General features: G+C 54.3%; 1 protein-coding gene across 1 annotated transcript in view; it reads left to right on the forward strand.

Annotated features, from left to right (window-relative positions):
- Positions 1-818: 818 nt before the first annotated feature.
- Positions 819-24,587, forward strand: part of C29H6orf132 (chromosome 29 C6orf132 homolog) — a 32,510-nt gene continuing 8,741 nt past the window's right edge. Inside the window, exons 1-2 of the mRNA XM_045777039.2 lie at positions 819-1,143; positions 11,988-12,094. Of these exons, the coding sequence (XP_045632995.2) occupies positions 999-1,143; positions 11,988-12,094 (252 nt within the window). The 5' untranslated portion in view covers positions 819-998. The remainder of the gene's footprint in view (positions 1,144-11,987; positions 12,095-24,587) is intronic.

Raw genomic sequence — 24,587 nt, forward strand, 5'->3', positions numbered from 1 at the left:
TCTCAGCAACTTGCACAGTCTCCCAGTCATCAACTCCCAGGACCCCACCTAGGGCTGCGGCCACCACGCACCCCAGCTAGGACTGTTCCCCCCCAGCACCTTAAAGGGCCAGGGCTCCTCTCCCTGGGGGAGGGAACTGAACCCTAAGTGGGCTTGACGCACCCTGAGTTTTTAAAAATTATGTTTACTTAACCCACCTTGAGTTTCTAAAAATTATATTCACTTCACTTTACAGAAAAGAGAATTTGATGTACCAAGAAACGCCCAGATTTAGTCGCCCCACATTCTCTTTGGAGCTCAGTCACTGTGGCTATTTTCCACCTTTGTCAACGGATAGGGATACTCCTTTATTGTTTTTCCTCCTTTATCTTTTTTTTTTTTTTCCTGATGGCCATTTCCTTATAATCCACTGCAGGCTCATGGCCCACAGTTTCGAGGGCCCGCAGACCCCTGCCGCCGGCCCGCTTCGGCAGCCAGTGCCCCAGTGCCGGACAAGGGTCCTTGCCGCGGCGCCCGTATTGACCTGGTCATGAACCTCCTTCGAAGTAGGGAACGAGCCCGCCTCCTCCTCCGCCCGGGGAGAGAAGGGGTGGAGGAGGAGGGCCCGCAGGGGACCTGGGGGAGGCCGGCGGCTCGTCTTCCAGGCTGGGCGTGGGCCCGGCGAGGTCCCCAGCCCACCGGGCCGTGCCAACAATGGCCTGTTGTGGAAGGAGGCGGGCAGGAATGCGGCCGGGGGAGTCGGGCGGCGGGGCGGCCGCGGCGGCGGGGCGGGGCGGGGCCGGGGCTCGGCGGCAGCCACTTACCTGTCCAGGTAGCTCGCATTTCCAGGCGAGCGGCGGCGCCCGCAGCACCTGTCGCCGGTGCGCGCGGGCGGGGAGCCGGGCGGGGGGCATGGGCTGCTAGAGGCCCCTGGGGAGCCGGTGCGGAGTGGGGTCCGGGGCAGGGCGAGGCCGGGGGAGGGAAGGTCCTTCCCCGGGGGCCGCGCGGCCGGCGGCAGCATGAAAAAGAACCAGACGGTACAGGGCACCTTCAGCAAACTCTTCGGCAAGAAGCACGCCAACCCCCCCAGCACCTCCCTCTACGCCACCAACCCCCCCTGGATTTTCACCCAGGAGGCCCCGGAGGAAGGAAGCCGGGACTTCGGTAAGCGCGCGCGGGGTGGCGGGCCCCGGGCCCCGGGGGAGGCGGGAGGCGGGAGGCGAGGCCGGGAAGGAACACGTTGCAACCTGCGCACCGGCCGCCGAGGCGCTGCCGGGAAGGGGAGGCGGCCCGGCTGGGCCGTCCCGGGAAAGGGCCGAGGGGGCAGAGGTGCGGGGAAGGAGGGAGGTCCCTGCCGCTCGCCGCTGACCCTGGCCGCCGCCCGAGGTGATGATGTTCCCTCCTCGGGGAAACTTCTGAATTACTGTTGTCAGAAAGGCTTCCTGGGGTTTATTCCCCCCAGCCGAGGACCGGGGTTAGGGGGGTCCCTTCAGCCTTCGCCCTTTCAGCCGCGCTCTGTTCCTCTCCTGGCCCAGGTCACAGGCAGAGAGAGGGGCTGCTATCTGGGGTGCTGACACGCTTGGCTCTCTGCACCGGAGGCGGGGGGGGGGGGGGGGCGGCCCAGGAACACTCAACAGGAGCCCCTGCTAGCAAGATGACCAGTGGGTGTGAGACACCAGAGTCCCTTCCTGGGGTCACAGGCTCTTGCCAGCTCGGCCTGGGGCCTGGGTTGTCTATGGGCTTGGACCCAGGAGCCCAAGATGGGACAGCGGAGGCCAGGGAGGCCCTCCTGAGTGGCAGCCACCTCGCCCCTAGAGTCAGGGTGGTATACCTCTGCAGGTGCGTGGCCCAGCCCTGGCGCTCTGGCTGTGGGTCACCTGGTCACCGCATCTTTTTGCAGTTTGTACCCTCTATAACTGAGGGCAAACCAGTGCGATGGGGACAGGAACTCACTTCCTGTGTATGAGCTGAAGCCTGGGGCCCAAAGACCATCACCCGTCACTGCTTTCGCTCCCCTGCCTTCATTGTCACCCCAGTGTCCTCCCTGATCTTCGTGGCCACGGTACCATGACCCACAAGATGATGTCACAGCCTGAGCCCTGCCATTGGGTTCAGTTCAGCACCCGGGTTGTCACAGTGGGGACACAAGTCACCTGGACAGGAGAGGACAAACAAGATACCACCTCTTCCTGTCCCAAGGATCTCAGACCAGGGGGTGAACAGAGCTCCCATACACCTTTTTGACCATTCTGAGCCTTTGCTGTAAAACACGAAGTGCGTAAGGAGCAGAGAGGAGACACGACCTCTGCTTGGAGCAAGGGTTTGAGCTGAGAGGGAAGGGCATCAGCATTTTGCAGAGTGCACAGCGGAGCAAAGGCTGGAAGGGGCAGAGCAGTTTGGAGGTGCAGTTTAGGAACTTACTAATACGTGTGTGCTGCCAAGCGTAGTAACTCTGTGGGGCCCGAACACCCCTCCTCGCCTGTGCAGCACTTACAGACCCCTTGTTAGGTGCAAGGTACCATTCTAAAGTCCGTATGTTGTTGACTTGTTGGACCCTCACCCAACAATCCCCATGGAGTCAGTGAGGCAGGTACTGTTCGTCAGATGGAGACTGAGGCACAGGGAGGTTAAGTAACACGCCCAACATCACACAGCTTTACAAGGCCGTGCCAGGATTTCCTTGTATACAATTCAATGATTATTAGGAGACTTACTGAGTTGTGCGACCATCACCACAATTCGGTTCGAGAACCCTTCCGTTACCCCAAAACTTCCCTCATGAGGCAGAGCCGATATTTGAACCCCACAGCCGGGCTCCAGAGACCACACTCTTAGCCAGCTTGCTGAATTAACTTAGCGGGAGGTGATTCAAGGGTGAATTTGACTTAAGAGGCACCTGCCTGAGAACACGTTTCCCGCCACCCCTCCCCCAACACACACACACATGCACACACACACCTTTCCTAAGTGGAGACTTCAGAAATGCTTTAGACCCTTCTCTGTATTTTTGCCTGCACTAATCAGGCTGCTGGTGGGGATCAGTCCCTCTAGTGAGGGAAGCGGAGGCATCGTGCCCTGTCACCTAGGGCCAGCTGCAGCCTTCACCAGCCTGGGCAGGGCTGAAGCCCAGGGGGCAGTTCCTCCCATTCCCAGGGCAGGGCTGGGCCTCCAGCTGACTCAGCCTGGTTGCACCCTGCACATGGAGGGGTGGAAAACAACGTGCACCCAGGGGGATGGCTCCCAGTGTTTCCGGGGTGTTCCCCAGGGTGCCAGTGGGTGTGGCCCAGGGCCTCTTCCCTGCTGAACAGGACATGTGCTTGGGGTTGGGACAGAAGGGGCCAATGTTGGAGATTCTGTGATGGCATGGAGATACCAGACCTGCCTTTGTCTATAAAGTGAAGGCTAGCCACTCCCTGGGCCTCAGTTTTTTCTTCTGTGAAATGGGGATGGTGTCCAGATGGTCTACAGAATGGGTGCTTGAGGTTTGTACATGGCAGTGGTTTGAAGACCTTAAAAAGAAAAGACCGAAAAGCAAGAATTGGCCAATTATAGCCCTGGCTCAAGTCTGGCCCCTGGCCTGTTTCCACAAATAAAGTTTTATTAAAACAGCCAGTCATGCGCATGATTTACATATCGTTTGTGGCTGCTTTCATGCTACAGTGGCATTGTCGCTGCCATAGAGACCGTATGGCTCACAAAGCCCAAAATATTTACTAGCTGGGCCTTTACAGATAAAAAAGGATGACTACTGTATGATTTATTATGTTCAGGTCATTTCGACTCTGAGCGCTTCTTGACCTTACCTGCTACAGCATCTCCTCCTGACACAGCCAGAGACTAGAGGAAACTGAGGCAGTCTTAAGGGTTAGGATTAGTATTCCGTAGGGTCCCCGAGTCTGTAACATTCTCTGAGATGCTGGTGCTATTTGGCCCCAGAGAACAGGTGGTGGAACGGAGGGGGAAATCTATGCAGAGGTGTGTACGGGAATTAAGGGGTAACTGGTTACTCTGTGGCTACAGCCACATAAAAATCTGTTTGCATAAGGGTAGGCTGGGCGCCGTGGCTAAAATGCAAACAATCACGTGAAGGTGGTGATGGCTATGTTTTTCTTTAAACAATTTCCTTGACATATATTCTAATAACTATTAGGAGAGCTTCACTTAATACAAATGCAATCCTAATGAAGCCTCCTGCCTGCCCCCAGTCCACGGAGGGGTCTTAAAAGTCCGCACGATTGTTTTCGAAATGCTTAAGAAAGCAGAGATGTGGATCTTTGCAAATCCTTGACTAGGGACAAGCTGCGGCAGCCAGAAACAAGGGTGACTGTTCTTCTGGACTCCTCCCTTGCGCCTTGGATGAATTGGCCCACCTTCTTTATTCCCCCGCCGTGCCCCCCCCCCAGCAATGGGTCATCCTCTATTTCTTGCCTTGTTCCTCCAAATGTAAATTGCTCTTGTTACAACCACATAGGATGCTTATTACAGATGCAGATTCCTGCGGTCCCACTCAGGCACACAGTGTCAGAATCACTGGGCCAGGGCCCGGGGTCTGGATTTTTCACCAGCTCTTGGGTGATTCTGTTGTAGGGGGAGACTGGAGATTTGTGGGGTTTCCTTCCCTAGATGGGGTATGGCTATTCTCTTTCATCCTAGGACTTCCTGCAGGCCTAAATAAATGTGCAGGGACCGGAGCCAGCTCCTGGCCGGAGAACCCCAATGGTCCCCAGGGTTGGCTGCTGGTTCTAGCAACCCTGCTCCTGGGGGCCCCTGACCTTGTGTCTCAGGCCAGACTGAAAGGTAGGAAGCTGTGAACCCCTGGAGCTGAGCGTGTATTTCCTGCCTGGGCCAGGCTGGCACCAGCCTCCCGAAGGCTGACCTGGGCCTTGCAGGGGTGTGAAGGAGACTGTTGTTTACTCCTGTCTCCTGGAGGTGCGCTGCAGTTTGCTGGCCGGTCAGCATATACGCCCATTGTCCAAGCTCCCCTCGTCCCTGTGGTTCAACTCCAGAAGGCTCTCCCTTGACCACAGCAGACCAGCTACGGGTGCCCCTTCTCTCCCAGCCAGTACATTCGTAACACTAACAATAATATCATCATTATTATCAGTTATTTACTGACCCAGGCACCATGCTAAGAACTACATACGTTTTCTCAAATGAGGAAACAGTCAAAAGGCTCAGGTAGGTGAAAAGCCTCAGTCATTTCAGCTCAGGGCAGCTCAAATGTTAACCTGCCTGGGGCCTTGTGAAGATCAGATTCTGATGCGGTAGGTTCGGGTGGGGGGAGACTGCACTTCCAGGGTACCCAGGTGGAGTCCTTGGGCGGATCGGGTCTATGGTGGGTCCTAACTAGGAAGCGGAGGGCCTGGTCTGCGGAGCAGCCCCTCCAGGCCCCACCCCCAGGGCCCCGCCCCTCTGTCCCCTCTCCTCTACCTGTGGCTTCCTGCTGAGGCCCAGCCCAACCTTCAGCGTCCCCTCTGCCCTTGGACAAAGGCCTCTCTCTGGTGCCTGGGTCAGGCCTGCTGGGGCTTGCTGGGACAGACTGGCCTTTTCAGGTTCCTGTCATGTGGACCTGTTAATTAGCAAGGAAGGCCCTCATTAATGTCATTTGTAGGTTACATTTGTGGGGCCCACCTGCTGCTTCTCTGAAAGGCTGGGGCTCCTTAGCGACCAAGGATTGGGTGCTCCATCTCTGTGGGGTGGAGGTGGGTCTGTTTGGGGGTTCTGGGTTATTCTGTGTCAAGGCAACAAACTCCCTTGGGTACAGCCCCACCCCTCCTAAGCTCCTGGGATTAGACCCGGGGCCAGTGCTCTTGGGACCATTTGGGGGCTTCTGGAAATTTGGGGCCCCACACCATCACCCCAGCCCTCCTCTTGTCCCTGCCAGCTCCTTTCCCTCCTCTGATTTTGGTAAGCTTCCTGCGACGTAGGAGTAATGATCTGCATTGGACAGGTAGGGAAACAAAGCTTGAGAAAGTGCTCAGAAATCCCCGGACGACACATCGAGGAGCCGCTGTGTGACCCCAGATCTGATTCCTAGGCCCACTTGTTTCCTCTAGACTGCACCCCATGTTGAGTGACTGGAAAAACAGGAGACGGAGGGAAGAGATCCCAGATCTCCGCATTATTTCCCTGCTGTGCTGGCTGTGGCCAGAGGCGGTCTAGAATCAGGTTGCCTGGGCTCGAATCCTGGCCCCTTCCGCTCACCAGCTGTAGGACCTCGGGCAGGGGACCTAACCTTTCTGAACCTCGGTTTCTTCGTCTGCAAAATGGGAATAATAAGAGTGCCTCCCCCAAGGTTTGTGAATGGGAATGTACAGAGTGCTTCAAATGGCGCCAAGCTCATAATACACGCTTAATAGATGCTAGACATTCGCATTTCTTTATTAATTTTCTCTCTAGTTCAGACCTGTCTAGGATTTGGGGAAAGTCTCCACAGAGACTTGTGGCCACTTTGGAGCTGGGTGAGGAAGAGCATTTTACCAGGCTTTCGACCCTGAACTTGGGAGGAAAGACATGCCAAAGACCCAGTGAGACGCTGCTCCTTTTGGCAAGAAGGGGAGAAAGGGGAGGCTGGGAGGGAGGCAGCAGCCGTGCCCAGCCCTCAGCTTCCCCAGAGCAGGCCACCCCACCCACCCCACGGCACTCCACACACACACACACACACACACACACACACACACACACACACCCCAAGAGAACCAGTTTGGGGAGAGGCACCGAGCCAGGTGCCATATGTAAGGCCTCATTTGTGCCCAGAGCCCAGCACTCCGACTCAGGCACCTTGTTTGGGTCCTGGCACTCGGCTGCTTTGCGACCTTGAACCAGCCCCACCCACTGTGCTCCTCTGTCTTCCCATCTGCCAAGAGCGGTCCCAAATGTCCGGATTCGGAGTTCTCCCTGACAAGAGAGCAAAGCCCCCCCCCCCCAGCCTCCCCATGGCTCACCCCGGGGATACAGCTGTTTACCCTTCGTTTGCTGTGATTCAAGCTCAGAGCCACAGCCTTGCCAGAGCAAGCTAAGGGGAGGGGCAGAGGGAGCGCAATGATGAGATTGGGGATGATGATGATGATAAGCGGCCCCCCAGTTATTGAGCAGGAAGTATCTGCTGGGCGCTGTGGTCCCCGGTTGTACACTGTGTCGCCACGCAGCCTCACCGAGACCCCCAGTCGGGATCATCGCTCACAGTTATAAAGATGAGGAACAACCTCCAAGAGACCTAGAAACACGCCCAAGGCCCCTCAGTGAAAAAGCCAAGGAGCAGGGACGAACCACGCTAAGGGGGTCCTAAACCCGCGCCTCCCCCCCTTCCCACACCGGTCTGCCTCCCCTCCCAGCTCCTTGCCTTGCTTTGGCCTCCTCAGAGCCCACGGAGCCTCAGCCTCGACGTCAATACCCTCAAGCCAACGGCAGGGTGGGGTTCTCCCCGAAAAGGCCATGGAGGAGGGGGGCTGCCATCCCCAGGGGGAGGTCTGAGGGGATGCCTCCCTGCTGAAACACGTGTGGCCAACAAGAGTTATTTCGGAACCAGGTTTCTGGATATTAGATGGTATTTATGTGAGCTCAGATCCTTGAGGAAGTGTAAATGAAAAGCTGCCTTTGTTTCCTGTCCATCTGTGAGAGAGAAATGTAACCAAACGCAAAGGGATCCTGGGCACAATCCTGTCAGAAAGAGGATTTCATCTGGCGGAAGCTGGGACTGTGTCAATGATCAGGTTTGGGTACATGGAGGCAGAGCCGAATGTCCTCCTTGTTTCTCGCTGCGCTCGTTTGAGGTGCGTCTGCTGGGCAGAGAGGCTTGTTTGTATCTGGACCGGGCTGTGGTCCACCTGGAACTCGGGCTCTGCTCAGACCCTGCTCCCAGGGCCTCCCAAGGCTTCCTGGCTGCTGGAATTGCCCCAGGGGTTTCCTGAAGATGCCCCCTTTCTCTGGAAGCTTCTGGGTCCATGGTGGCTCTCTGCGCTTCCCTGCCTTCTGAATCCCTCTGGGATGTCCCTCAGGTGTCCCTCTGGGCCGTGTGGCAAGCTCCCGACGACCTCCGAGATCCCCAAGGGCTCTCCTGGTGGGCAAGGGACAGAGTAAAAGGATAGACACAGAGGAAGTTTCCGGGTTTCAGCGGGGGGGGGGATGGGGACAAGATACTAGGATGGCATCTTTTCTGTGGAGCTCACTGTGTCCTCAGAGGGCAAGTTGTCCAGCCTCCTCTTTGTCACTCCCTCCACCTCCTCACTTCCCCTTCCCGCCTCAACAGGTGGCCTGGCCCTCCTTTACCTCGTCAGCTGAGGGGGGGCTGCTTCTCAGGAAGGCCCATTCTAGCATCCCTGAGACTGTGATTGGAGCCAAGTTCATTTACTTCCATGGAAAAATCCCCAAGTTGGACACTGTCGTCTTTCTGTTTATTTTGGACCTTGATCTTGAGGCTTAGAAAGCCCTGACCCTGACCTTGAACCCATGGAGGACCCAGCTCATGGTGGTGGCCCCTCTTGCCTCGCCTGCTGGTGTGCCTTTACCACTCAGGAACTGAGCCCAGGCATGAGGGGCCCAGGGAAAGTCTGGCAGGTTCCAGTCACACGTCTTTTTTGTTTTGGTTTTTTTCTTAAAGCAACATACATTTATTATCTGAAATTCTGTAGGTCAGAAGTCTGACACCGGTCTCAGGGGGCGAACATGACCGTGTCTGTCAGACTGTTCCTTCCTGGAGGTTGTAGAGGAGAGTCTGTTTTCTCAGCTTTTCCAGCTTCTAGAAGCCACCTACATTCCTTGGCTCATGGCCCCTTCCATCTTCAGGGCCAGCAGTGGCCGGTGGAGCATTTCTCACATCCCACCACCCCGACTCTGTCACTACACTTCCTGCCCTAACCCCCAGGCACACCTCTTAGAACTGGGGAACCAAACTGGATTTCCAAGAAGCGCCCTCATCGGGAGGGAGCCATTGGGAGGGAGCCACCAGGGCCTTCTGCCCCTGCCTCAAGCACAGCCTCTTGCCCCGGATCGGTTTCCCAGAGAACGACTGTATTTTTAGAAAGGGTTCCCCTGCTGAAAACAACCACAAACCAAGCCGACAGTGCCTCCCAGTCAGGGCTGAGTCATGGAATCTATGAGGTAGGTAGAACCATGGAATCTGTGAGGTGGTTAGAGCCCTTGCACCTGCGTGGGGGTCGGGTTCGGCTCTGCCCCAGCCTGGGAGTGCCCGGGGGCAAGCTTCACCCCCCAGAGCTGCTCCAGTGTTATAGCCAAGACTGTCTTACCCCCAAATAGCCCCCCCCCGCCCTTTGCACCCCATCCTCCCATCCACACCCTGTACTTGGCGGGGTTAGGATTCCCTTACTCTGGAAGCAGAGCATGTAATGGTTCAGAGATTAGCCCTGGAGCAGAAACTCTGGCTTCATCACTTACGCTGAGGCTTTGAGCAAATTCTTAGACCTCTCTGTGCCCCCATTTCCTCAACTGTAAAATGGGAATGATGACTGTACCAATTGCATGGAACTGTTTAAAAAATTAAGTAAGTTAGGGGCACCTGGGTGGCACAGCGGTTAAGCGCCTGCCTTCGGCTCAGGGCGTGATCCCAGCATTACGGGATCGAGCCCCACATCGGGCTCTTCAGCTATGAGCCTGCTTCTTCCTCTCCCGATCCCCCTGCTTGTGTTCCCTCTCTCGCTGGCTGTCTCTATCTCTGTCAAATAAATAAATAAAATCTTTAAAAAAAAAATTAAGTAAGTTAATAATGTGCAAGATGCCTAGAACAGCGCCTGGCCCATTACAGTTGCTCAATACGTTTTACCTATTATGATGTATTACTACTGTGACAGTGATCCCCTTGCCGGGTGCTCCCTTCCAGAACTCCTAGACACACAGCAACACCAGCCATCAACGCCATGACAATTCAGCTCTAGAAAGGAGGCTCCGCAGACCTCAACACTAGTGCAGAGACGAGATGATTAGAGAAAAGCTCAGCCCGGGAGCGCGCCTCCCTCGCTATCTCTGTGTGAATCCCACCCCACCCCCAATCCTAGTAAGGGCCCAGCAGCCATATCACGCATGTCAGATTTAGGACTTTGGTGTCCACACAGCACTATCTGGGGAATGTCCTGGGAGATTCTGGTGTCAACATGCAAACTCTTAGAGGCCACAGAGAATCAGGTGGACCTTAGCGGTAGCGTGGTCAAGCTTTCCCATTGTCTCTACTTTTGTGGTTTCTGATTGGGCCAAATCTGCACTCTTATGCTTCCCGTCCCCTCCCCCACCTGCCCCCTGGCACCTTGATCTCCAGGCTCGGGTGTGGAGCCTGGTAGGGACTGGGCGGCCATGGCTTCCCGGAGGGCGCTGGGCAGGGCACTGCTGGGAACTGGAGTTCCTGGGGACTGTGGCGCGCACAGAGAACTCGTCATTTTGGCCCCTTTTCGGAGGTGGAGGATCTTGAAGGTACCAGCCCCTCTCTGCCTGGTGGGGCAGCACGCAACGGGCTCTGCCTCCGATTGCTGTGAGGTTCTCAAGGGTCTTTACGTCACATCCAAAACCCAGATTCTCACACAGAGAGGGCGCTGTGTCTGTAGGCGTGGGAATCTGGGGTGAATGCATTCTGATCTCAGGACTTCCCGGACAAGCCCAGTCTCTCTTGAATAAATCTTCTGGCTTTCTCGCAATTTGCTCCTGAAGTTACATGCAGAGGGAAGAGTAATCATGATTTGTTCAATGTTCCAGTTATAGGATTCTGGTTCACTGGGATTTTGACCTTTTTTCTCTTTCCCCTTTGGCTCTAGAGGAACAAAAACGGATGAAAGCCCTTTTTGCTCATGACCAACATAGCAGGAGGTCCACAGTGATCCCTGCTTCTAGGAGGTGATAGTGTGAACCTGGGATGGACTATAACATCCTTATCAATGAGCGTTAAGGGTCATGAGGAAAATTGATGAAGTATGCATGGCTTCTCACACCCTCCCCACTACTGTAGAAACAACCTAGAGCACAGACCCGGTAACTAGAGGAAGAGAAAGTTCTTTGTATCGTCTTCCTACAGGGGAAGGGACCACATTTGTTGAGCACTTACTATGTGTAGGCCACATGAGCTCCTCATAACAGTCCGATAAGGTCAGCACTAACATCGCTCCCATTGTACAGATAGGAAAACTGAGGCCCAGAGAGGTTACATGACACTGCCAGTAAGTAGCCAAGCTGGGATTTCTACTGGGTCAGATAGACCCTACTGTCCTACTCTTTCTGCTGTGCCCTCAAGGGGGCAATGAAGGGAGCCATGGTCACAACCATTGATGGTTTGGGGGACTAAGGAAACCTTGAGTTAGAAGAGTCCAGAAGGTGGGTGCTGGGCCACTGGGGGCAGCAGGTGACCTCATCTGCTCTGCTTGTTCCAGATTAGAAATTCAAACACTTGAGGGGCGCCTGGGTGGCACAGCGGTTGGGCGTCTGCCTTCAGCTCAGGGCGTGATCCCGGCGTTATGGGATCGAGCCCCACATCAGGCTCCTCCGCTATGAGCCTGCTTCTTCCTCTCCCACTCCCCCTGCTTGTGTTCCCTCTCTCGCTGGCTGTCTCTGTCTCTGTCGAATAAATAAATAAAATCTTTAAAAAAAAAAAAAGAAATTCAAACACTTGAGAGAAAAGCCACCTGGCGTTCCTCCCTCACTCAGAGATAAGCTTTACCTGGGACATTGGCCACACTCTCAGAGCCCCTAAAGGAGGGACGACTTGTCCAAGTGTAGACTCAGGAGCTGTACAGGGAGGGGGGTCGGGAGGAACATCCTGCCGTGGCAAGCTGGGAACGCTGTAGGAGGCCCCAAGAAACAGCCCCCTGGAGTGCCTCCCAACCCCACTGCAGCGGCCCCATGAGCACCCACCCCGTTGACAGGATCTTATTGTGGAAGGGCCGCTGAGCTGAGTAAGGTGGGCCAACCACAGGGCCTGGCTCTCCTCCCTCAGAACTGCAGGGCAGACTAGCTCCGGCATCCCACAGGCCTTCGATCTCCAGCTCATGGTCTCCTGCACTTGTCTTGCCCAGGTGGCATCTATCATGGAGACAGTCGGTTTGACTCTGTGAGCGAGTCAGGAACAGCCACACTGAAAGCTCGGCCAAGAGTCCGGCCCCTACTGACCTTCCTTCCACTGGTGAGTACCATTCTGTGCTGGGGTCTGAGGGTCTGCTCTGGGTGGGCCACCTCGGCTGCCATAAAGGAGGCAGCCCCTCCTGCCCTAGCCCAGGTGGACATCAGCCTCACCCTCTGTTCATTCCCTTCCTTCCCGATGCCAACCCAGGGTGGCTCCTGGGAGGAGGCACGGCTGAGACGCACAGCAGGAAGGCTGAGATTAGGGGTGTCAGCTCCCCCACGTTGAAACCCTACGAGAGGTTATGGGGAACTTGGGTGCAGAGGCAATGCAGCAATGGGTACCTCTAGCTAAGCGGGATTCGTGTCCATGCTCTGCAAGCACTCACCCCTGCCTTCTCCGTGCCAGGCCTTGCGTTGGATCCCGCACTGCTGCTCTCAAGGGAGGGTAGGAGTGAATAAACAGACTGGAACATAGCCCAGAGCACCAGCAGCCAGTCCACCCACAGGGGTGGTCAGGAGGGCTTCCTGGAAGAGGGTAACACCTGACCTGTCTCAAAGGACAAATAGCAGTGACCGCTGGGAGAAGAGCATTTGGGACAGAATTGTTCGAGGGCCTGAAAGTGCAGGGAACCAAAAACTCCCTTCTGGAGCCGTGGCTGGGCTTTTGTTTGTAGGCAAGGGAGACAGACTCAGAATAACTGCTCTCTGGCGAGTTCTGTTGATTGTGAGACGAGTTCCTGGGTTTTCTGGGACACTGTATGTAGACCAGCGCTAACCCTAACCCTAACCCTAACCCTAACCCTAACCCTAACCTCATATGTCATTTGAAATTTTCTAGTAGCTACACTGGAAGTAAATAGAAATAGGCAGGATTAATTTTAATAATATATGTTACTTAATCCCATATATTTGAAAGATTATCATTTCAACATTAAATATATGTTTAAAAATACTACTGAGGGTCACCTGTGTGGCTCAGTCAGTTAAGCGTCTGCCTTCCATTCAGGTTATGATCCCAGGGTCCTAGGATCAAGCGCCACATTGGGCTCCCCGCTCGGCGGAAAGCCTGCTTCTCCCTCTCCCTCTGCCTGCTGCTCCCCGTTTGTGCTCTCTCTTTCTCTGTCAAATAAAAACAAAAAACAAAACAAAAAAATACTACTGAGAGGTTTAACATTTTTTTTTCGTGCTAAGTCTTTGAAATCTCAGGTACTGTACTTACACATGCATCCCACTTCGATGAGTGACATTTCACTGTGACCAATGGCTACTGGACTGCACGGCCCAGGTCTAGAGCCTAAATTCTAGGTCCAGCCCTGTCTGTCAGGCCTGGCTCCTGGCTGGGACAATGTTATGACTGGTGGCCATGAGCATTTGTGCCACATAGACTGTGGAGGCATCTGGTCGCTCCACTGCCTGCCACAACCACCTCTCTCTCGTCACCTGATTTTTTTTGGGGGGGGGTTGTCCAGCTTCACCAACCAGACCCCCGAGATTCTGGATGGGAGACACTGAGTCATATTCTCCTTGCTGCATCCCCAAGGCCCGTATGTGGAGGGCTGAGCACACAGAGCTCTGGGAATACAACTTTAATTTGTTTTCTGCTTACAAAAGCGACTTGTGGTGGCTCAGTCGATTAAGCGTCGGACTCTTGATTTTGGCTCAGGTCATGATCTCAGGGTCCTGAGATGGAGCCCCACGTCGGGCTCCGTGCTGGGCATGAAGCCTGCTAAAGATTCTCTCTTTCCCTCTCTCTCTGCCCCTTCCCTCCCCCCTTACACTCTCTCTTTCTCAAAAAATAAAAATAAAATAAGGGGCGCCTGGGGGGCTCAGTTGGTTAAGCGTCTGCCTTCAGCTCAAGTCATGATCTCAGCGTCCTGGGATGGAGCCCTGCATGGGGCTCCCTGCTCAGCGGGGAGTCTGCTTCTCTCTCTCTCTCTCCCTCTCCCTCTGTGTGTGCTCTCTTTCTCTCTCTCTAGTTCTCACTCTCTCTCAAATAAATAAATAAAATCTTTAAAAAAATAAAATAAAAGTAAATAAACAAAAGCAACTTGTGGAAATTACAGACAAATATGGAAAGTACGAGACCACCCACAAAAAGGTGTAAAGCAAATGAGCCAGGCCCTAACTTTATTTCCAGAGATGCATAAACGTGTTACAGGCGTCATTGCCCCCATAAATGCAGATGAAGTAATGTTGAGATTTTCTATTGTGGAGGGTGAATTAGATTCTCTCCCCTCACCTACCCCCAAGACACATACTCAGAGTTACGGTGGCGTGGGCCCAGGCTGCCCCAGCCATGCCTGTTCTGGTTGTTAGAATATTGAAATAAAGGGCTGCTGCCCCTGGAGCGGCTCCAGCCACTGAAGGGTTAGTTACTGAGGTGCAGCCGAGTTCGTTCTGATGGGCCCAAATGCTCCACCTGACACACCCCCTTGGGTCCCTGCAGTAGTTAGGGCCTGTCCCAGCCTTTCTGCCCTACCCCTTCTGGTTTGGACCCTCCAGCAGAGCACAGGCTGGAGGGTGGGGGTGGCGGAGGGTGGGGGGAGGACACTGGAGTGGGCTTGGCTGGCCAATCCGGCCTGGAGATCCAAGACTGCCTTCCGGGGGCCAGTCTTCCAGGCCAGCCTGTGAGCCAGTCAGGAGATGGGGGCTTCTCCCCAGCAAATCCTTGCGGCTTGCAAGGTCCCCTGCGGTGGCACGGCCATGGGATCGTGGCTCACACATACGGAGCACTTACTGTGTGTTGGGCGCCATTCCAAGTGCCTCCAGTGCATTAACAGAGCCACACCGTCATTAGCCACTATCCATTTTACAGATGGAGAAATTAGAGCACAGAATGGGAAAGTAAACTGCTTAAGGTCACACAGCTCATAAGTGGCAGAGCTGGGGTTTGGAGCCCCACAGCCAGGCTCCAGGGTCCAAGTTCTATGCAGGCCGTCCTGTGCTCCCCTCCACCTACAATCTAGAAGCCTTTTTCTTCCCTCCCAGCACCAACCTGTGGAACTCCCTGCATCTCTCTTGTCTGCCTCTCTGAACCAGAGTCTCTTGCCTCTTTGGGGTCATAGACCACATCTATGCAATTTTGCTTACAATTTCGGCAGAGGCCCCTCTCAGGCCCCCAGAAGCCCACCTATGATGCATCTTCAGATCAGGAATCCTTGGCCTGATGGCTTGTACCTTGGGGACATCCCTGTGCTCCTGATTCAGGTCACCAGATACACAGTAGCCCCAATATCCTTCATCAGCTGCTCCTGGATTGAGGGGAATCCGATTCCTCTCCCTCGGGCTCCAGGCCAGGGCATTTGCTTTCTTCCAGCTGGGGCAGGAGACTGGGAGAATAAGTGGGAGGACAGAAGCTCCATGTGGGTGTGGGGTCACACATAGACACACACTCGTGCACAGCCCGCCCCCACAGCCCTGCCAAGTTCGGGTGGATGGGCAGCCGGGCCAGTGCCCAAGCCCTCCCTGCCTGACATTGTCCTGGCCGAGCAGGCCTCGCCCCTCCCTGTCCTCCCTTCCCATACTCAGAGCACACGTCCTAGGCCAGGCTTCCCTGGGGCAGGGGAGGCGCAAGGCAGCAGGGCCCAAGAAACCAGGTGACAGGCCCGGCCAGGCCCACGCTCTTCCTCGAGGTTTGCATGCACCTGAGCTGCCTTCTGGACGCACCCTCACGGCCAGCCCTTCACACGGACCTGCAAGGGGATGGGTGCGAGAGGGGAGGGCGGGAGGAGGCAGGGCAAGGCCAGGGCAGATGCTTCTGATCTGAGGTGGAAGGGCAGAGAACTAAGAGATACTTCCTCAGGCAGCCGCAGCCAAAGACCAGCGATGAAAAGTGCCTCTGGATCCCCCAGTGACTGGGATGGGGCCCAAGTGACGCTCGAGGAGCTGGCACCAGTCTGGGCTCTGCACCTGGGCTGCGGGGTGGCTGAGGGCCAAGCCCTTCCTCTCCTCCGGTCCCTGGCTCCTCACCCATCCATGGGGGTTACACCAGATGGTCCTTCGGGGTCTCCCCAGCTGTAACTTTCTGTGTTAAATAACTCCTAATGGAGAGGCAGGCGGCCCCACAAGCAGCCAGGCCCCTCCCAACACCTAGATCACTCACTGCTTGAGCTCTGTTTCCACTGCTGCAAAGGGCGGCCCTGCAGCCACCCTACTTCCTGCTCCAAGAGCTCAGAAGAACTGGATCGGAATCACCCAACTTCAGAACTGGGGAGGACCTTGGCGCTCATCAGGATGAGAAAACCCAGGCCTGGGGAGGGGAGGATCCAGGTTACACAGCACAGTAGAGGCAGAGATGGGACCCGAGACCAGGTTTCCTCCCAATCCGGTCCTGTCCACACCACCAGGGGCCTGGGCTGAGTAGAGGAAGGATCCTTTTTCTCCACTTACCGCTACCCCTGAGGGGAAGCCGGGCCCAGGGCTCAAGCCAGAGCTTGCCGCAGATTTCCAGGACTGAGCTGACAGAACAGCCAGTAGTGGGAAGCTTGTATTTCTCTCTAGGGCTCCCTCTTGCCCTCCCCTGGTCTGAATCAAACCATATCCAGGGTGACGCATGTGAGGAATTAACAATTAAATGCCAATGTGGCAAATATAGGGAAACTGGCTGGACAGGTCCCTCAGGGTGCCGCAGGCGGTGAGAGCTCCCTGGGTCACCCCACCCTATGAGTCAGGCAGGCCTGGCTGTGCCTGGGGAGGTGTCAGGCTGGTCTGGGGGCAGGAAGCTCCATCTGCTTCTGGATCCTTCCCCCATTCCTCTTCGCCTGGCAGCTCAAAGTCCGCCTGATTTCTGCTTTCCACTGGACCCCCTTTCAGCTCATCTCTGTACTCAAAGTCCACGCTCCCTTTGGGGCTGGGGTTCAAGCTCCTTAGGATGAGCCAAGCAGGGCAGCCAGTGTTGGCTTCTGACTGACTCATGTGGCTGACATTAGCTGGAAGGGTTGCGGGGTGAGGGAGCCCTGTGTGTTTGTGTGGGGGAGGGGGTCAGAGGCCTGTAACAGAATGGAGTGCACATGGAGCCTCCCAACCCATGGCAGCCCACTGCCTCCTCTACCCACCTGGCCCCTTCCCTCACCGTGAACCTCTGCACCCTCGTCCTACCCACAGACAACACCCCCGTGGCCCCACTATGGGCTCAGGGATATGCACACCCCAGCTTGGGCTACACTCAGGAGGACTAACTGGGGAAGAAGCTCTAGAAGTGGGCTCAGGGAAGCAGGGGGTTCTAGGGGCCTTGGTGCCTGGAGCAAGGTCAAGAAGGGGGCGGGTTGGGTTCTAAGGGCATGTCCCCTTGATCCCATAGACTCTTCACCCCGTAGGGAGCCAAAGAAGGGCCCTCATGGCACAGAGCCGGGGGGAGGGCCCTGCGTTCATGAGCAGGTTGGCATAGCAGGTAGGTTCAGAGGAAGACGGCCTCATTAGTGGAGATTCTTCTCTGACCCCCAGGAGGGAATTGGAGCTGTGACGAAGGGTAGAGGCCAGAGTGGAGGCCGAAATAAAATGCTCACCGGCTGCCCACTTCCGCGAAGCTGCTCTGTGGAGAACACACGGTTGTCTTTCTTGACCCTCTGCCTCCTGCCCCTGCCCGGCACCCCTACCCTCACAGTGCCCTTCAAGGCCAGGCAACACCTAGCTGGCCTTCACCCAGCTGGGGCTTTGGAGGAGGGTTCCCTTGTGGCTCTCACTCTAGAGTTCCATCCCCCTGCTCCCCCAGTCCACAGTGGTCTCCCCCAACCATGGCCAGCTCTCAATCTGACTCAGGGTCATTTCCTTTACCCTCTGCAGCTCCACACCCCATCCCAAGGTGCCCCAGCCACACTCCAGGAGCAACCTGGTGAGGAGGCTCGCATTCCACACTGTGCGGCTAAGACTCAGAGTTGGCCCATGCCCAAGGTCAACCATATGGTGCCCGTTGGCCCAGCCCCTGGTGACCCACCCTTGGGGTTTGGCTGGACTTTGAGGAATCCCAGGCATGAGGATGTGTGTGTCCCAGGCAGGAGGAAGCCAAGAGGGTAGGACTGGAGCCATCAGTGGAGTGAGTCCTGTCCCCCCGAGCCCTTGGTGGGACTCTGACCCCATAAAACTCTAAGGGGAAGGTAACCTACCCTCGAACAGTGAGTGTGTTCCACCATTCCTCTTCTCCTCAACTCTGAAATGTTTGTAGTCAAAGGGCAGGCATTTTCAGTGACTTAGCCTGACCACAGGGAAGCATCTCTCTGCAGCTACAAGCAAGCTAGAGGCTTGGAGACTTGGAGACACTGCCGACCACTGCGGTGTTAGGACCTGAGGGAGGAAAGCCCGTGGGAAATTACCTTTCTGGAGTGCTAACTCTGCAGGATCTCTTTAGGTGTGTGGTGGCCTCTGGGGTCCTAACAAACCTAAGGGAAGTGAGATCATCCCCATTTTACAAATGAGAAAACTGAGCCTCCGAAGGCAAGAGAGGGGCATACTTCTTGAGTACTGACCACGTGTCAGATATGGTCTTTGATTCCTTTGAGACGACGGAGCCCGTCTGGTTTGTCTGACTCCAAAGTTCATGTTATTTTGTCTTGTTTTGTTTTAAGTAGGCTCAACATGGGGCTTGAACTCACGACCCTGAGATCAAGAGTCGCATGCTCACCAACTGAGCCAGCCAGGTGCCCCAACTTCATATTTAAAAAAAAAAAAAACAACTATTGTATTGTGTTTTTTTTTTTTTAATGAAGGACACAGAGGTTCATTGTTAAGAACTGAGAACTAAAGACACGTATAAGGAAGAAAATAAATATAAATATTCTTGGAATTGCCTCCACCCCCATCCTCCCCAGCAAATAATCATTGCTGATAACTTTCCAATATATCAGGCTGTGATGGTTTGTATAAAGCTGGGAGCCTGCTTGCACCCTGTATGAACAGGGTGAGTGAGGTGATCAATGATCTTAGAGCTTCTAGGCGTTGTCGCGGTGTTGGGACAGGGAGGGGCAGAGGCCCAGTTTCAGGTGGAGGGCCCCACCCTGCAGGGCCCGGGCTGGACTCTGCCCCAGGCTTCCAAGCAGGCAAGGCTCTGAGGCTGCTGAGCAGGGAGGGGCGTGGCCATGGCCGGGGGCGTGGTCAGCCGGGAGGGGCGTGGCCATGGCCTGCCGCCCGCGGGCCCGGGGCTGGGGAGGGGGCGGTGCTCACAGGCTCGTTTGTTCTCGGTTGGCTTCTCCGCGCACGGGTCGGTGTGGCCCTCTGTTGATGTGGGCTGCCATCTTCGAAGGGCCACACACCACTCTCCCCTGAGCCTGTCTGAGGTGCCCGACAGCCCCTGTCGGCAGCGCCCCAGGGCACGGGGCTCTGTCATTTTCTCAGCGCGCCCAGGGAGGCACACTGCCAGCTCCTCCACCGACCTCGGCAAAGGCCCTTGTCTGAGGTCAGCTGGGCCTCACCCTGTGGCTCCTGGAAAAGCAGCTTCAGGAACTCCTCCTTTACCCCACTTGCTTCTTCCCCTCCTGGGAGACAGAGACCGATCTGGAGACGACGGCCGACATCTGTCCTAAACCCCTGCCATGGAGGCTTGGCCCCGAGTGCCCAGGCCACCGCACGAGGCACAGGGTGAGCAGAGTCACTGGCAGGACACCTTATGGGCCTGGAATCACAGAGCACGATGGGTGAAGTCGCCCTGGGCAAGTGGTTACAGAAGAGGCAGGGAGGCCCAGAGAGACAAGTGACTTTGCTCTGAGTTTGTTGGTGGTAGGGCTGGTTCCAGAACACAGACAGGATTTCCATCTCTCCTGTATTCTTTCTTCCCCTCTTTCCCTCATCCAGGAGTTCATTCACTTAACAAACTTGTTGCGTTGTCCATTCTGTGCCAGTTCACCCACCCGCAGAACCTCCAGAGAGTCTCTTCGAAGGGTGGTGTCTCTGGCTTACTGGGGGTCCCTGCTGCAAGGAGCCCACTTGCTTGTGAGTGAATCCGGTCCCCACGGACACTGGAGTGGGAAAAAGATGAGAACCACTAGTTGGAGCCCAGGGTTTGTGGAGAAGGTGGGGAGAAGATGGCAGGAACTGCCGAAGGGACGACTTATGAAAGGTCTCAAATGCCATGTGAAGGTACTTGAATTTCGGCCTCTGGACCAGTGGAAGGTTTCTGAGCAGGGAAGTGAACCGCTTTGAGATGCATTTCAGAAAGAACATCCTGGCATAGGGTTTAAAGAATGGAGTGAGGCAGAGGCCAGGGAAGTATCTGGAGACAATGACAGTAGTTGGTCTATCTGTCTGTCTGGGTAAAAGACAGCGAGGACTGAAGAAGGGGTGAGCCTGAGGGGTGGCAAGAAGAGAGGGACCTGGGAAGCGCCTGGCAGAATCCGGTGACAAGCTGGGCGTGCGGATGATGACTGCGTGTCTGGAAAGACACGGATATATAACTAGTTGTGGATCCTTGGGCAAGTTACTTAACCTCTCTGTGCTTCAGCGCCCTTTTCTGTAAAAGGTAACAGCACCAATCTCATCAGGTTGTTGTGGAAAGTAAATGAGTTAAGAGAAAACACAGAAAGATCACCTGATACAGAGTAAGTGCTAGGAAATCAGCAACTGCCAACATTACTGCTGAGACTGGGAGTACTGGAGACGGTGGGAGAAAGATGGTGTGAGGCGCTGACATCCAGCGAATGAAGAAGCTCTGAGGCTTTCTCGTGCCTTCTCTTTCGAAGGTCTTATCTTTTGACTTTTTTTTTAATTGTAAGATACACATAACATAAAAGTAATCATTGCAACCATTTTAAAATGTATAATTCAGTGGCATTAAGTAACTTTTTCTTTCAACCAATGCTAATATGCAGAAAAGTTACAAGACTAGTACAAAGAACTCTCTAGAGCCTTCACCCACATTCAGCACATTTGGCTTTATTTGCTTCCTCTGTCCTTGATATATACACAGTGTGTCTTCCTGAACCATTGAGACCTTGAGTCCCTCAACTCCTAAAGACTTCAGTGTGTGTAACCTAAGAACAGAGACATTGTCTGCACAACTAGCAAATTCAGGAATTTAATATTATATGATACTTTTAGCTAATGCACGTTTATGTTGTCATTGCCAATTGCCCCAGTTAACGTTCTTCATGACACGTGTCCCAGGATCCCATTCAGGATCACACGTTGCATTTAGGGGTCACGTGCAAGCCCTCTTCTTAAGGAGGCTTTTCCTCAGTTCTCTGAGGCTCAAGGAGGCAGGTCAGGGAATTCAACACTCATGGAGGCAGGTGCCGTCTACACTGGTGCATTTGCCCACTGAAACACAGCATCATCCAAGCCAGCTCCCTGGGTCTCCCTGATGAGTGAAAGGAGCTCACCTTCTGGGTCTGTTTTTCTAGGACTAATGTGAAAACGAGTTTGTATTTGCCTTGCCTGGACACATGGCTGTGGAAAGGACAGCTAAGTGAACACGCTGGGACTTGTGGGCATGAGCAGGCAGGGGCAGGGCCAGCCGGGGCTTGGGACACAAGGTTAGTTCTCTTCCGTACTGGGAGCTCCTGAACAGATGAGGCTGGACTTCGGGCCATGCCCCAAGGGTGGTGAACAGTGGAGAACCACAGCATCCCACTGCAGGGAGGTGGCAGGCGTGTTCTGGGACCCCCATGTCTGTGGGGAGAACCTAAGAAGCCTGACCTCTGCCTGCACTCCCACTCCAAGGCCGCTCGTGAGACAGACTTCCATCCTGTGGTCTGGGGAGTCTGATGTGTTCCAGAGTTCTTGAAGATCAAAGGGTGGGATGGGCAGTTGTACCCGCGGCCCATAAAATCTGTCCATCTCTCTCTTCCACGCATAATTATACTGAAGCAGCCAGGGTGACCCAGAAGATGCTTCTAGGATTCCAGGCAGCTTAGCTTTGATTGTCCATAATTTTTTCACCTTTGTGGAAGAGAGGACTGGAAGACATAAGCCTTCAGCTAACACTGGTTTTCTGGGTTAGGAATATTATCTCATTTCATCCTCATTATGCCAAGTAGGAAATATTTTGTAAGTGAAGAAAATGGGTGATTGGTAGAAAAGGTGAGTCAGGAGGCCTATGTTAGCAGCTTGGCTCTGTTAAGGGATTTGAGGTCACATAGGGGAAGCTCTTAGTGCTGGCACACAGTAGGTATGTAAGTGATGGTTTCATATCACTGCCACCACTGCTCCTCCAAGGTCATACCCCTGGCAAAATTCAGAGCACGAATGGAATCCAAGACTTTCTATGCTGAGGCCCCATGTCTTTTAAATTTCCAGTTATGTTCAAAAGAGTAAGCAGAAGTCTCAGCCATGGCTTTTGAAGGTCTGGCCTCCACCTCATCAAAAGAGGGTGTACACTTGATGAAGGTTTATTAGACAGTCAGTGGGGTGTGCGTGTGTGTGTGTGTGTGTGTGTGTGTGTATGTGTGTGTGTGTGTGTTGCATCTCAGAATGTCTTGGGAGACCCTCCTCGGACTGGCTGGCCCCTGTCCCTTCCCCTGGTCTAGATCGCTGGGTTTGAGAGCTGTGAAGAACAGGTGTGTGTTGGCCGTGTGAATCCAGTAGGGAGGGGCAGGAAAAAATTACTGAGAGGCAGGAGAAAGACGATGTCTCATGGCTAGTCCAGTGTCAGAATTCTCCGAGAACGAGCAGATGAGTAGTTTGTTGCCCTCAACTGGCCAAAGAAGAATTCCCGAGGCTGCCCTTGGTAATCCAGTCTCATGGATATTTTCGAAACGCCTGTCTCAAATCCCCCATCTTGTACATGAAGCCACGAGGCCATGAAGCCTGAGAGTTAGCGCCATCAGCCCATGAGTGAGTAACAACATGGCTTACTGTGTGTCCGGCTTTGGGGGATTCGCATAGGACATAGTCCCTGAGCTCCAAGGTCAACCGCATCTCATTGGAGGAACTAGGGGAATACCGAGCAAGCAAACAAACATCTTCCTTTGAGGGCCCTTGTTTGCAATGTGTTGCTCTGATGGGCATCAGGTCAGGGGTGTCTGGGTGGCTCAGTTGGTTAAGCGTCTGCCTTCGGCTCAGGTCATGATCCCAGGGTTCTGGGGTCGAGCCCCAGATTGGGCTCTCTGCTCAGCGGGGAGCCTGCTTCTCCCTCTCCCTCTGCCTGCCGCTCTGCCTACTTGTGCTCTCTCTCTCTCTGTCAAATAAATTTTTTAAAAATTTTAAAAAGAAGAGCATCAGGTCAGTGAGGGCTCCTGCTAATAGCGTTTAGTGGGCTCACACTTAACGGGCATTCACCACACACTAGGAATGAAGTGCTTTCTGTGTATTGTGTCATTTGTCCTCACGATTGCCCTAGAATACGTAAATTCTATTTTTATCACCACCTCATAGGCAGGGAAACTGAAACACAGAGAGCCTGAGCAACCAGCTACACCAGCTGCTAGTCCACAGGTAGCAGGTGGCAGATCCGGAATTCAAATTCAGGCGGTCTGGCTCCAAAGCCAGTGCCCTTAGCCCCGTCGCCTCCACCATCCTCCTGGAGGGGCTCCGCTCACCCTGGAAGGATGAGAGATTTCAGAGAAGCAAAATACTGAGGAACGTGAGCACCGCAGACCTGGGGGCGGTCGTACTGATTCTGTGACTATAGACAACTTACCAACTATTTCTGAGCCTCAGTATGTCATCTGATAAATGGGGATAGCATCTTCTTCATGGAGTGCTGTGGTGGAGATCATGTGTGTAGAGCACAGAGCAAGGGGTATTATTGGTGGAAAGAGAGGGTGGGAGGAGGGGCACAGCCTGACCTACACGCAGCCTCAGGGATGTACATGAACTCCATGTATGGGTTGGAAGGGTAGCGGAGAGGGGGGCGGCCAAGCTAGGATGCGGGATGGGTCTATCAGGGTGAGTGGGAAATAAAAACGGGCTGGGAGGTATGAGGCCAGGGTGTCGAGGACCTTGGAAGCTACCATAAAGCGCTCCACAGCGCTTCAAAACACAGGTGTGTGGACTTTGTTGATGTATGGAAATGTGTATTTGGAAAAAAAATAGAATGCAAAATAGTATGTACACACCCACAGCTGTGTAAACACATTATGGTCTGTGAGGCTTAAGATCAGAAGGGCATCTGCCGTGCTAGAAATATTCCAGTTCACCGCTTCTAATTTATTTATCTCTCTGGAGATACCTAATGAAAACCAAGACTGAACAGGAGGCCAGGCTGATGGATTTGGCTTTTAACTTGTGGACATGCACGGGGGAGCAAGGCAGATTTGTTTTGTTCTGTTTGAATTGAGATATCATTCATCGACAGTCGACTCTCATTATTTGCGGATTTTGTATTTGCAAATTCGCCTACTCGCTGAAATTTATTTGTAACCCCCTAAAGCAATACTCCAGGCACCGTGGACATGGGCGGAGCTGTGAAAAATTTGAGTCACCTGACGCATATGGTCGCAGCTGAGAGCAAACAAGACACTTTGCCCTCTTGCTTCAGCTCTCATACTGTAGATAAAGGTCCTGTGCTCTTTGGTGCCGTGTTTTTTGTATGTCTTTGCTTTTTGTCATTGGTTTCACTGTTTAAAATGGCCCTCAAGCCTAGTGCTGATGTGCTAAGTGCAAGAGTGCAAGAAGGCTGTGATGCGCCT

This window comes from Ursus americanus, chromosome 29 (genome assembly GCF_024610735.1).
Source record: "Ursus americanus isolate L20-20 chromosome 29, mUrsAme1.1.p, whole genome shotgun sequence".
NCBI lineage: Eukaryota > Metazoa > Chordata > Mammalia > Carnivora > Ursidae > Ursus > Ursus americanus.